Source organism: Gracilinanus agilis, chromosome 6, assembly GCF_016433145.1.
Source record: "Gracilinanus agilis isolate LMUSP501 chromosome 6, AgileGrace, whole genome shotgun sequence".
In the NCBI taxonomy this organism is placed as follows: domain Eukaryota; kingdom Metazoa; phylum Chordata; class Mammalia; order Didelphimorphia; family Didelphidae; genus Gracilinanus; species Gracilinanus agilis.
In genome coordinates, this window is record NC_058135.1 from 281648905 (window position 1) to 281661420 (window position 12516).

Below are 12516 nucleotides of genomic sequence, written 5' to 3' on the forward strand. Positions count from 1 at the left end.
AGTATTCCAAGAGAGCAGAACACAACTGAAGGCAAACTGCTAGTTACCCAACTAGTGATGAGGCAGAGAAGGGAGATAGAATTTGTATATTAAAAAGTTATACAATAAATTATTGTATGAGGTATGAAGAAGAAAATCCTAGGAAACCAAGTGAGTTATTTTCAATTCAACAAATGTTAATTAGCTATTATGCCCAAAGGGTTATACTAGCTGCTTCTGGAATATTTTACTATCAAGTAGCTTGCAATCTATTAGATAGAGTGAGGTTTTCATTTAAATAGATATAATAGTAAATAAAGAATAATAAATATACAAAAGTTACAAATAAGGTATTAAATAAATTCTAATAAAAGATTTTTGTTCCCCCTCAAGTCATGGAAGGCTCCCTGTGGAAGGTGACATATGATGAGGATTTTTAGGTTTGAGAACCTTCTCAAAAAAGAGTTTTGAGGAAAGGAAGAAATCCATATTCTTTTCCATTATATGATTATCATCCAGTTGGATAATTGAGCCACTGTTGATTGGAATAATTAATATAACAACATCAGACTCTACTCATTCTCTTTACATTAAGTTTGAACATGCTTTCTTCACTGATTTCTGTAAGTGAAAATACGTGGTTGAGCTAGTATTTTTCTGTGGATTTTTTTGTCTCCTCTAAGTTAAAAGTAATGAAATGACTGATAATTTGACTTCATTTTAATTGACATACCAGTGTGCAGAAATAATATTTCATCCATCCAGATTCTTCCTTTATAATTTACTCAAGAATGGACATTTCCTTCTTTGGAAGAATTATCTGCTTGATCATTCTAGTCAGTGCAACTTTGATCCTCTGGTTTCTCAGGCTATAAATAATGGGGTTAATGAATGGAGGAAGTATTGTGTAGGACATTGCAACAAGAAGATTTTGAACTGTTGATGAATCTGATGGGGCCTTTAGGGCTGCAAAAATTGCAGAAAGGAGAAATAAAAGCAGAATAATCAACTGGGGAGCACAGGTAGATAAGGCTTTATACCGACCTTCAATAGAGGGTATCTTGAGCACACTTGAAAAAATGCGAGCATAGGACACAAATAAAAAGACCAAACAGATCAAAGAAAAACTTGATCCTGCCAAAAGAAGAACAAATTCAGTATTCAAAACTTCAGAAGATGCAACTTTTAAGACATCAGGGATATCACAGAAATACTGGTGAATTTCATTGGATCCTGAGAAGGGTAACCGGAACATGTTCCCTGTATGTATAGTAGCATATATGAATCCACTGAGCCATGAGCCTGCTGTTGCCCAGAGACACCTAGTTGGTGTCATAGTCACACCATAATGCAATGGATGACAGATGGCAACAAATCGGTCATAAGACATGGCTATGAGTAAAGCAATCTCTGTTGATCCAAAGAAGATAAAGAGGAAAATCTGGGCCATGCAGCCCAAGAGGGAGATGGATTGTATTCCAGTCAGAGAATTAACAATGAATTTGGGAAGAGTCACTGAAATAAAGCCAATATCCAAAAGAGATAAATTACTCAAAAAAAAGTACATTGGAGAGTGAAGGTGTGGGTCAGTGGCAATTGCTGTGATGGTAAGAAGATTCCCCATTAGAGCTGCTAGATAAATCATCAGGAACAGTACAGCATGTAAGACTTGAATCTCCCTAATACTGGAATACTCCACAAGGAGGAATTCGGTGATGAGAGTGAAGTTGACCACGGCCATTATCTAGAACCAAAGGAAAATAAGAGTGGCAAAACAATGCAGAGAACTGAGATAGCTATTCACATAAAATTCTATCAAATGTGATGGGACATTTCCTTCAGGTTGTACCTTCTGGAGAATGACTGCCAGAGTCTTTTAAATTAAATATTAAGTTTACAGTTCATTTTAATCTCAGTTAACTTGTTGATTGAGCTTAATTTTGGGGAAGGAAAAAATGCTTTTGTACAGTACTGAGCCTATGACAAGAAAAATTTAGGAATTAAGTTAATTTCCCCACTTCACTTTATATTTGGAGTCATTGAATCAAGTCATCTAGTAAGAAAGAATTTTTCAATCATTATATGCAAAGCCCACAGATACTAGGGCAGTAATGATGAAAACATCATCATTATTGATACTGGTACCAGTTACTGGTACATCATGAAAATCATCTATCCTTCCAAACCCTACTCTGGGGTGAGATAACTCATCTGTCTTAACCTACTTCTTTCATGATCCCAAATTTAAAGAAATTGAATTAATTCATTAATCAATCCAAATGCATTAGCATTTAATATAATTGACAATTTTCAAGTCAATTACCTATCTAACAATATATCTATATCTACATATTCCTTAAGAATTCATAACCTCATTGACTTCTACGTACACACACATACATGCTATTACATAGTACTTTAAAGTTCAGAAATTTCTTTGCATATATGATTTAATTTATGCCTCAGATTGACACTGTGAGGTTAGGATGTCAGTTATTGTTATTCCTATTTTATAGACAAGGAAGCTGAAATTTAGAAAGGTAATAGGTTTTCCCCATGATCTCAAAGGCAGCAAAGCCATTAAACCAGATTTTTCCTGTCTTTAGTGCATTCCTCTGTCAAATACATTACTCTGGAATTTTTGCCAAAAACAAACGCCTAAAACAGAATTACTATCATTAGAAAGGGACTAGATGTGTGACTTCATTGGTGTGGATAATTACTGAATGAAGACACTTCTTCTATCAATGCAGGTTGGCACCTTCTCTGCAATTGAAACTCTTTGAAAGCTATTTAGAGGAAGAAGATGTTAAGTGATTTGCTCAGGGTCATATCTATGAGGTCTTTAATTCAGGTTGTTCTGACTTTGAAACTGACTCTATATACTTCAGTGATTGATGTTATTTTCTTCTTTTTCTCTGAATTTATAAATTTAAATTAATGGGGATGTGTATTAAATCCATGGACTCAAAAGCTGGAAACAATCGAGTATCTCATACTTGAGTAAAATTTACATTTGTAAATATAGTCATTACACTTATTCAATGAGGCTCTGATATACTCTCACAACAACACTTTTATTCAGTTAGAAAAAGCAGTTATTTTACCCACTTGTACAATACTCCATACAGCACTGAATGTAAGCAAATCAGAAGAGGATAACAATTGATTCCAGGACCATTTCTATCAGAACCCCATAAATGTAGCTCAGAAGGGCTAGATGAAAATAAAGAGAGCAATAAAATCACAATGATAATAACAACATTCAGATCTGGTGAGAGAAATGGAGAAGTCCATGATAATGATTCAGAAAGAAAGTAGAAAAGAATTATCATCAAAGTGATGTTCTAGATTTACTAATCCTAGCAGATTTTGCAGGGAAGTGATAGAAAACATAAAACGTTTCATTGCAGCTTTCAACTTGTCTTCTGCCAGGTACTTTAGAATACTGATCTTGAAATCTACATGAAAGGCTTGCTATCCTCTGGCGACTAACCAACAATGGTCTCCAAACTACAAATATGTGGAGGATCCCCCCATACAAGCTCTGTTGGAACTATTATTATTGACAGAATTCTTGAGAACCTACATCCCTGGACATAACATTGACCTTTATAAAATATATGGATAATCGTGATTTTTCAAATATATGCCTCAACTTCCAAACTAGATAGAATAAAAACTTTCACAATTGAATGGCCTAAGAGAAGAAATTAAACTAAAAATATAGGAACAAGGAAAAGTATATGACCTCAATCATTCTGAGTGCTTTTGATATTATGTCCCAGTTTCTTTCAGTGAGTCTATAGAAGCTGTTCATAGAATCTAAGTGATTAGTCCATGTTCAAACAACTAGTTAATGGAGGTTGTAAGATACAATATAACAGTGTGCTTCAAAGTTCATCATCTAGTAAGCAGCAGTGACACTCTGGAGGCTAATGGACTCATATCACAGTATTTGGCACATAGTGTACACTTAATAAATGCACTTTCTATCAATCCTTTCATCTTTCTATTTTTATATATTCTAAATGTCTAATATTTGTCTATTTACCCATCTTTTTATCATCTTTTTATCATCCACATGTCTAATATTTGCCTATGTTCATTATGATCATCAATCTACTTAGCTATTTATTTATACATACTTTAACCAAGTTTTAAAACTTGTTTAGATAGTAAAAATGTCATCTAGATGAACATAATTAACAAAATCTTATAGCTGGAAAAGATCTCAGAAGATATCTCAACCTAATGGCTATCCAATGTACAATATCCTAGATAAATGAACTTCAAATGATTGAGACCTTATTATTTACTGAAGCAATACATTCACCTTTCTTTTTTCTTCATTATTTCTTTCCTTCCTTCCTTCCTCCCTCACTCCCTTCCTTCCATCTTTCCTTTATCTCTCTATCATCTATCCATCTATCAAAGTAACTACTTGGCAATATGCATTAACCAACTGAGAGAACTTATGTTAGTAAGGAAAAATAAAATATACCTTAATTATGAAATCTGATTTCTCCTCTTGAAAATGTGGCTTTGTTGTTATTGTCACAACTCTCAAGTTCTGACACAATCCAGAGTTTATCTCTTTTCATATTGTTTATTCAGAGACCCAGAGGAGAGGAGTAATGGCTAAAAAATATCTATGAACCTATTGATTTCACTCATATATCTGAGTAGGCTATATGACTTTCAGAGCCCAGAAATATGGTACTAAAAGTTCCCATAGCTCCCACTGGATCTCAAGTGAATAGAATATTTTTATGGTTGCTATGGACTTTCTGACCCTTCTCCAGAGAATAATTAGTTAGCCACTAGTAACTTTCATAAATAACTGCAAAGAGTTTTCCCTTTAGACCTGTTAAGACCCTGTCCCTCAATCTAGTATTCATTGGACCATACTATTAAGATCTTCGAGATGTTCCAAAATGCAATCTGAGTTTTCCATTACATGTTTTTTTCATGCACAACTCATCACTCTTAAATGTCTTCTTAATTTCCATTATTATTCCAAATTCATTATAAATTGCCTAACAGGAAGTAAATCCTTTCTCCTGCCTTTGCCTTTTGCTCATCTTCTTTATTTTTTGATCATCATATATTATATATATATGTATATATATATATATATATATATTGTTTATAGTATGGCCATCCATACTTTATAGATCTCCTATAGATCCAATAAGGTTCACTACTTTTTCTGTGATATCCATAATAACTGAAGGGTCTCAGAATCTGAAATAATTAATTCTGACAATTACATATTTGACTTTATTCTATTTGATTTTTAATTGTACTACATTATGTTATAATTATAATATATTACACTTGATAATTCTAAAAAAAAATGTATCCCTCTCAATATGCCCAAGACTCCTTCTGCAGAAGGTTACTTCGGAGTCCTTTTTGCCTTTTCACCCTCCTTAACTATTCTCTTCTTTCTTCTTTATGATATTGCTAGGCCCCACATCAGATTCATCTCCCATTCAAAGCCTTCTTATTGAAAGTCATTGACAGATNTATATATACATATATATATATATTGTTTATAGTATGGCCATCCATACTTTATAGATCTCCTATAGATCCAATAAGGTTCACTACTTTTTCTGTGATATCCATAATAACTGAAGGGTCTCAGAATCTGAAATAATTAATTCTGACAATTACATATTTGACTTTATTCTATTTGATTTTTAATTGTACTACATTATGTTATAATTATAATATATTACACTTGATAATTCTAAAAAAAATGTATCCCTCTCAATATGCCCAAGACTCCTTCTGCAGAAGGTTACTTCGGAGTCCTTTTTGCCTTTTCACCCTCCTTAACTATTCTCTTCTTTCTTCTTTATGATATTGCTAGGCCCCACATCAGATTCATCTCCCATTCAAAGCCTTCTTATTGAAAGTCATTGACAGATTGCATTGTATAGCAAAAAAGGCATAACTAGGTATTGCTTATTTCTGAGGTGTAAATGCTCATAATGAAAATCAGGCAATCAGTTTTCTTCAGCCATAATGAACTGCTTCCTTCACACCACGATTTGTAATCCGCTGCTATTCCAATAGATTGAAGCTGGTGGATCAATTGAGCTTTGGAGGTCTGCGTTATAGTAGGGCTAAAACAAATCAGGTGCCCACACTAACTGTGGCACCAATATTTTAAGCCCCCCAGAACAGGGTATGCCTTCTTAAGGAAAGGCAAGTAGTATAGAAACAAAGCAGTCAAAGTTTCTGTGTGAATTAGCAGTGTGAGACTGAGCCTGTGTATGTCACTGTACTTCTAGTCTGGTAGAGGTTGTCTAGAAAAACAAAACAAACAAAAATCCTAACTTGATCTGTATTTTCAGTGGAGATTAATACTGGTATAAGAAGTTTGAGATCACTTCAGGCAAAGGCAGTGGACTCCAACTAAGGCATAGGACCCAGAATGGGTTTGATATATTCCTGAAATAGTAAGTACACGAGTCATGACAGGGCCAAGGCTCATAAAACTTTCTGAATAACAGTAGATCTTTATTAATATTTTGCCTCTTCTAAAAGGAGGCAGTAACATCTCAAGGAACCATGGTTTATGTAGAATAACTAGGAAAAAGACTGAATCCACTGCCTTTAGGTCCTAGCTCTCAGGATGACTTGACTGAATCAATTCTTGCTGAGATGCTATGATATTTCTGTGCTCTTAAGAGAAAATTTTGTTCATCTCTCAGCTCATATGCTTAAGGCTATTTTACTATTTCACCCCTTTCAGTGTGTATTTCTTGGCTAACTTGATGCAGCCTAATAACTACATAAATCCTTAGCTATGTAGAAAACAAAATCAAGTCTTTTAATTCCCTTCAATCTGTTGCAGATTGACATCACTCTTTCAAAGTTCATTCTATTTGACTTTCTCTTATTCCCCTAATTGGGGGCTGGGGGAATCACAACTGTGTTTTCGTATTGTAGGGGAGTCAAAGATGAGGGAAATCACTTTATTATTGCACATCAGGAACTGTTTTACAACTCATGGCCATAAAGTTTTTTCATGTACACCTAAGTAAGTTAAGTGACTTGGCCATGGTCATACAACCAGTACATATCAGAAAAAAGAAACAAACCTGCATCTACTGACTGAGCCTAGCTAGCCTTGCTCTACTTGACACTATTAACTTTTTGACTTGGAATTGAAAATTCTTTCCAATCTGTTTTTGTTAATCTCCCATGATTTCAGTCATAGATCAGGCAAATAAAAGAACATGAGTAATACTGGAAGGTCCGAGTGTCCTGGGAACCTTGGTTACACCTTTTTCTGCCAGGAAAGATTATTGTTCCTTTAAATCCCTCCTCCCTCCCATCATGCCTCCTACTTTGACTTTGGGATCAAACAAAGCAAATCTGATTCCTTTTCTACATAATTCATTTCCTCTATACTGATGCATTCTTTATGTTTATAACCTCCAGTCCTTTATACATATGGTATATATGTGGTTATATATGCATGTGTGTATATACATATCTTTTATGTACATAGTTGTTTACATGTTATTTCTCACATTGGGTTTAGGAAGTTCTTAAAAGTACAGACTTTTTGCTTGCCCCACCCCTTTCTTTATGTCCTCAGTACAGTGACTCACAGAATAGGAGCTTAATAAATCTTTGTTGAATGACTGCTTTCACAGAGGCTCTCACCTGGATTATTGCAATGATTTTCCTTTTTGTCTTCCTGCCTCAAATATCTCCCCATTCCAATCAATCCTTCATATAGCTGCAAAGGGATTTTCCTCAAATACAGGTTACACCATGTTGTTTACTTTTGTCACTCTGCATCTCACAAATAAACTCCTATTACTCCCTATTACTTCCAGGATCAACTTGAACATCCTTTGTTTCACATATAAAGCTATTCCCAATTTGGCCCTTCTATACCTTTATAAACATTTTATTTCCCTGACCACATTCTACGATAGAGTTATACTGGACCAGTGAAGGGCAAATTACAGCCCACAGGCCAGATGCAGCCCCCTGAAAAGTTCTATCCGATGCCCTACATTATTCCTAATCTGGCCAATACAAGAAGTAGGATACAATACAAGGAGAAAATGCTTCAAGCAGACAAAAATAAACGATTCAGATATTATGGAGCCCCAGTCAGGATTACACAAGATTTGGCAGTTTCCATATTGAAAACCTGAAGGGATGAAATATGATATTCCAGAAAGCAAGGGAACTGAGTTTACAACCAAGAATTACCTACCCATAAAAACTGATGATATCCTTTCAGAGGAAAGTATGATCATTTAATAAAATAGAAAATTTCCAAGCATTCGTGAAGAAAAGACCAGATTTAAACAGAAAATTTGTTGTCCAAATACAAAATTCAAGAGAAACATAAAAATGTAAATAAGAAAGAGGAAAAAATGTAAGGGCTTTAATAAGGTCAAATTGTTTATATTCTTATATGGAAAGATGATATCTGTAACTCTTAAAAATTGTTATCATTATCATAGTAGTTAGAAGTATACATTGAGGGTGTGGTAGTAAACTGTTTAGGATATGTCAAGAAAAAACTAGGGGTGAAAAAGAGGATTGTACTAAAATAAATGGGAAGGGAAAAGTAAAATGGGGGTAAATCATATCACATAAAGAGGAGCAGGATTGGAGTAGAATACTATAAAAATGGAGTGGAGGATGAGAGCAGTGATAAGTAATATTTAAATATTAATCTCTTTGGAAATGTCTCAGAGAGGGAAGAACAGCCAGATTCACTGGGTTATCGAAATCTATAAAGAAATAGAAGGGAAATAAAAATGGGGTAATGGGGAGGGGAGTAATAAAAGGGAGGGGAAACTTGGAGGAGGTTATTAAAAGATCATATAAAGCAGAGGCAGCTGGGTAGCTCAGTGGATTGAGAGTCAGGCCTAGAGACAGGAGGTCCTAGGTTCAAAACCAGCCTCAGACACTTCCCAGCTGTGTGACCCTGGGCAAGTCACTTGACCCCCATTGCCCACCCTTACCACTCTTCCACCTATGAGCCAATACACAGAAATTAAGGGTTTAAAAATAAAATAAATAAATAAAATTTTTTAAAAAGATCATATAGAGAAGTAGGAGAGGAATAATAAGATAATAAGGAAGGTGATGGGAAGAGAAGTAATATAAGGGAGGAGGGATACATCTGGTAACAGCATCAGTGGTAGGCCTTTGAGACAGATGTGCCAATAGTAGCAGTAACTTTGGAAACTCTCAGTTCAGAGACAGTGAGGGAATAGGACAACTGTTCAGAAATGACAGGCAACCCTAAACTTGCACTGGGCACAGAATCCAGTGCTATGTGACAACTTCATTGCTCATACACAGTTCTGGGTCAGATTTCCAGGGAGGAGAGGAGCACTTGTGGTCAGTCACAAGGGATCAGGGTCCTTGGAAGCAATTTCAGAGTTCCTGGTCACAGTTCCAGCACTTAGAGAAATTATAGTGCAAGAGGTAACAATGAAGTGAGTAGAACCAGATCATTGTATACAATACAGCAATATTGTTCAAAGTGATCAGCTATGAAATAATTAGTTTCTGATCAAGACAATGACCCAAGGCCATTCTGAAGGAAAATACTACCCATTTCCAGGGAGAAAACTGATGAACTTTAAAGGTAAAGTGAAATATATATGTATACAAAACTTTATTTTCCTTGCTTTTTTGCAACATTTCCAATATACAAATATGTTTTGTGTGATTTCTCATGTATAATTGATGTCATATTAACCATACCCTTCTCAGTCTCAATAAAATAAGAATTTTCATCCTTTTATATTTGGCAAAAATCAAAATCATACTTTCAACCAGTCCTCATTCTCTATGTCACACATTTTGCCAGCAATGGGTAGCAATGAAGTTAACAATTATTAACTAAGTGTTATCCTTCCAAAATTATATTTTAACTTATTTACCCACATGCTCACATTAATTAGAACCCAAAGACTCAATGATGAAAAGGAAAATTGGCAGAAGAGTCAAAAGAGGGAAAATTTCTAGCTGATTTCTCCTACATTCAGCTGTAGCTGAATGGAACAGAAGTGGGAATCTTGGGGGTGGGGGGAGGGAGGTGGTAATGGAAAGAACAGAACTGCTAATCCTCCTAACTGATATAGGAACTAAGATTTCCCAAGAAGTACCACTGGAACAGATATGCTGATGCAATAGTGAATCTGAGAAGTGATCTTAGAAAATGCCTTAGTCTATGAGGTCACTGAATCATGAAATATACCTCTTGCTTTCACATCAGAACACCATGGAAGGGGCAGAGGGAGACAGTGAATAGGAAGTGGTGGGAGGCAAAAGGAGATATTGTGTGGATGGTAGTTGTGGCAAACTAAATTACCTAGAGATTAGCAAAGAGTCCCCTGCCCTTGCAAGATTCAAGATGCCAGGCAGCCTCACTATGATGAGAGTGTTGCTAGTACAATGAGGTGCTTGAGCTTCTTGATTTCACATACTCCCATAGCCCAAGGTAAAAAGGAGTAAGTGAACAGATGGAGAGTGAGAAGTGTTTACATCATGTTGACTGTTAAATTATAGTAGTCTAGATAATCTTTAATGTATAATGTCTTACCATATCATCTCAGCCCATCTGGAGGAAACAGGTCATGAGGCGACTATGTTGGCCTATGATAACAGTTCTATAATGTTCCATGACAAGTCAGTGACTGTTAAAGACAAGTAATACAAAAATGTATTATGGACTAGAGAAAAGATTTGTGCTAATTCCCAGCTCCTTATTCTTCACTCCTAAGAAGATTTACAGATACAAATGCCTAATTTTCTATTTGTTATCCCTTGAACATTATTTAGATAAAATCTATATCTTGGATATCTAGGCTATGAAGATTCAAGATCTAGACTTTTTTCAGAGTCAAATATGAGATGGTGGAATTCTTAGTATTAAGGGATCTCTAAGTCATTCTATCCTAACCAATGGGGAAGAAACATGTCTCTCTGTCCTCAGGAATACAACTAAAATGGAGAAATTGATGTTTTGGGATAATTCATTGCATATCCTTGTAGGGTATGAAGAAAGTTCGAGAGTTCCATCTTTGCCACTTGATGAGCTAAGCTTTTGTTTGTTGATGGGTTTTGTCTTTGAAAGATAAAATAATTTAAATTAGGAATATTCAAGGATATATTTTCATTTCTGAAAAGAAGTGGGTCCATTAAGCATTCTCCATTCTGAATTTTATATCAGGAATGGGGCATAAATTGCTAGTGATTCACTGTACTTTTGCCAAATATCTCAATAACACAGAATTCAAAAGCCTATTGTTCATAAGAAAAAATATCAACAATTTGATTTGTTTTGTTAAATGGCTAGAATTAATGGATAAACTCATTTTTTTCTGATCTGTAACTGTATTGAATTCAGAATTCAAGGGTTGAGAATATTTTGTTGTAACTTAGAGAACTGGAGTTAGAAGTCACAATTCCACATGGCTCTGCCTAGTATTAACAGTTAATTCTCATATTCCTTTTCCTTCCCCACTTAGACATAATCTGGTCACAGGAGTTTGAGGAAAAGTATAGTTTGATTTGTTCAATTCCCCATGGTGTGGGTCTAATAAGGGGGGAAATAATGTAAAAAAAAGGCTCCATAGAATGTCTGACTCACATTTTCAAAAACCTCATCAATTGCAGAAGCAGAGATTCTAGAAGAATTCTAATGTTGAGAATCATTGCATATAACTGTGGGATTCTAGATATATTATGCTCCGAAAACAGGAAGATTGAAATTCCTTTCTTATATAAACTGAATGATTGTTGAAACTGTCAATGAAGTTTGGTTCCATTTAGTCTTCTCTAGGCCATCTCAGTATCAATAATAAAAAAAAAAAGATAGCAACAGCCATACCAAGAAAAGACCAGTGAACCCATTGTGCTGGCATTCTTCTCAAATGAGAAGCATGGCTGTGGCTTTGACACAATTATATCACTTCATTTCTCTTATTTCCATAAAGCAACCCACTCCACTCCCACCTCTACTTCCAGAAGAAGGGGAAAGGGAAGAGAATTGAGAATGAAAACGTTTTCCTAATATCTGACTAACAGTGATTTCTATAGATAATTATCTATCAGCTATGCACAAACACATCACAACAGACCATCTGAAAGAAAGGCATATCACAAGGAAGGTTATTTGGGCCCATGATAACATTTCTTTCTTGTTCAAGGCCATTTCAGAGACAGTTAAAGACATATGACTCAGAAATGTACTAAGGCTGAAAAAGGAAACATCTGACAAAGGAGTGGTTCCAGTTCCTAACTCTCTGTAGTTCTAGGAAGAGTTCCAGGTAGGATTGGTGAATTTTCTATTAAAAATCCCTTGAATGATAGGAAGATGGTCTCTCAGAGTAAATTCTCAGCTATGTAGATATAGGACTCAGGGTTTCTAGACATCGTTTCTATGGTGGGATCAGGGAAGGATAGGTATTTTCCCCTGTCCCAGCTTCTTTGAAAGTATTTCTTCTCTCTGTCCTTGTAAATAGATCTGAA

The 12516-nt window shown here is 35.2% G+C and overlaps 1 protein-coding gene across 1 annotated transcript; it reads right to left on the reverse strand.

The window, feature by feature from the left end:
* Positions 1-760: 760 nt before the first annotated feature.
* Positions 761-1720, reverse strand: LOC123252735 (olfactory receptor 14I1-like). The gene has a single exon (XM_044681987.1). It carries the CDS (start codon positions 1718-1720, stop codon positions 761-763), a length of 960 nt encoding a protein of 319 aa, XP_044537922.1.
* Between the last annotated feature and the right edge of the window lie 10796 nt (positions 1721-12516).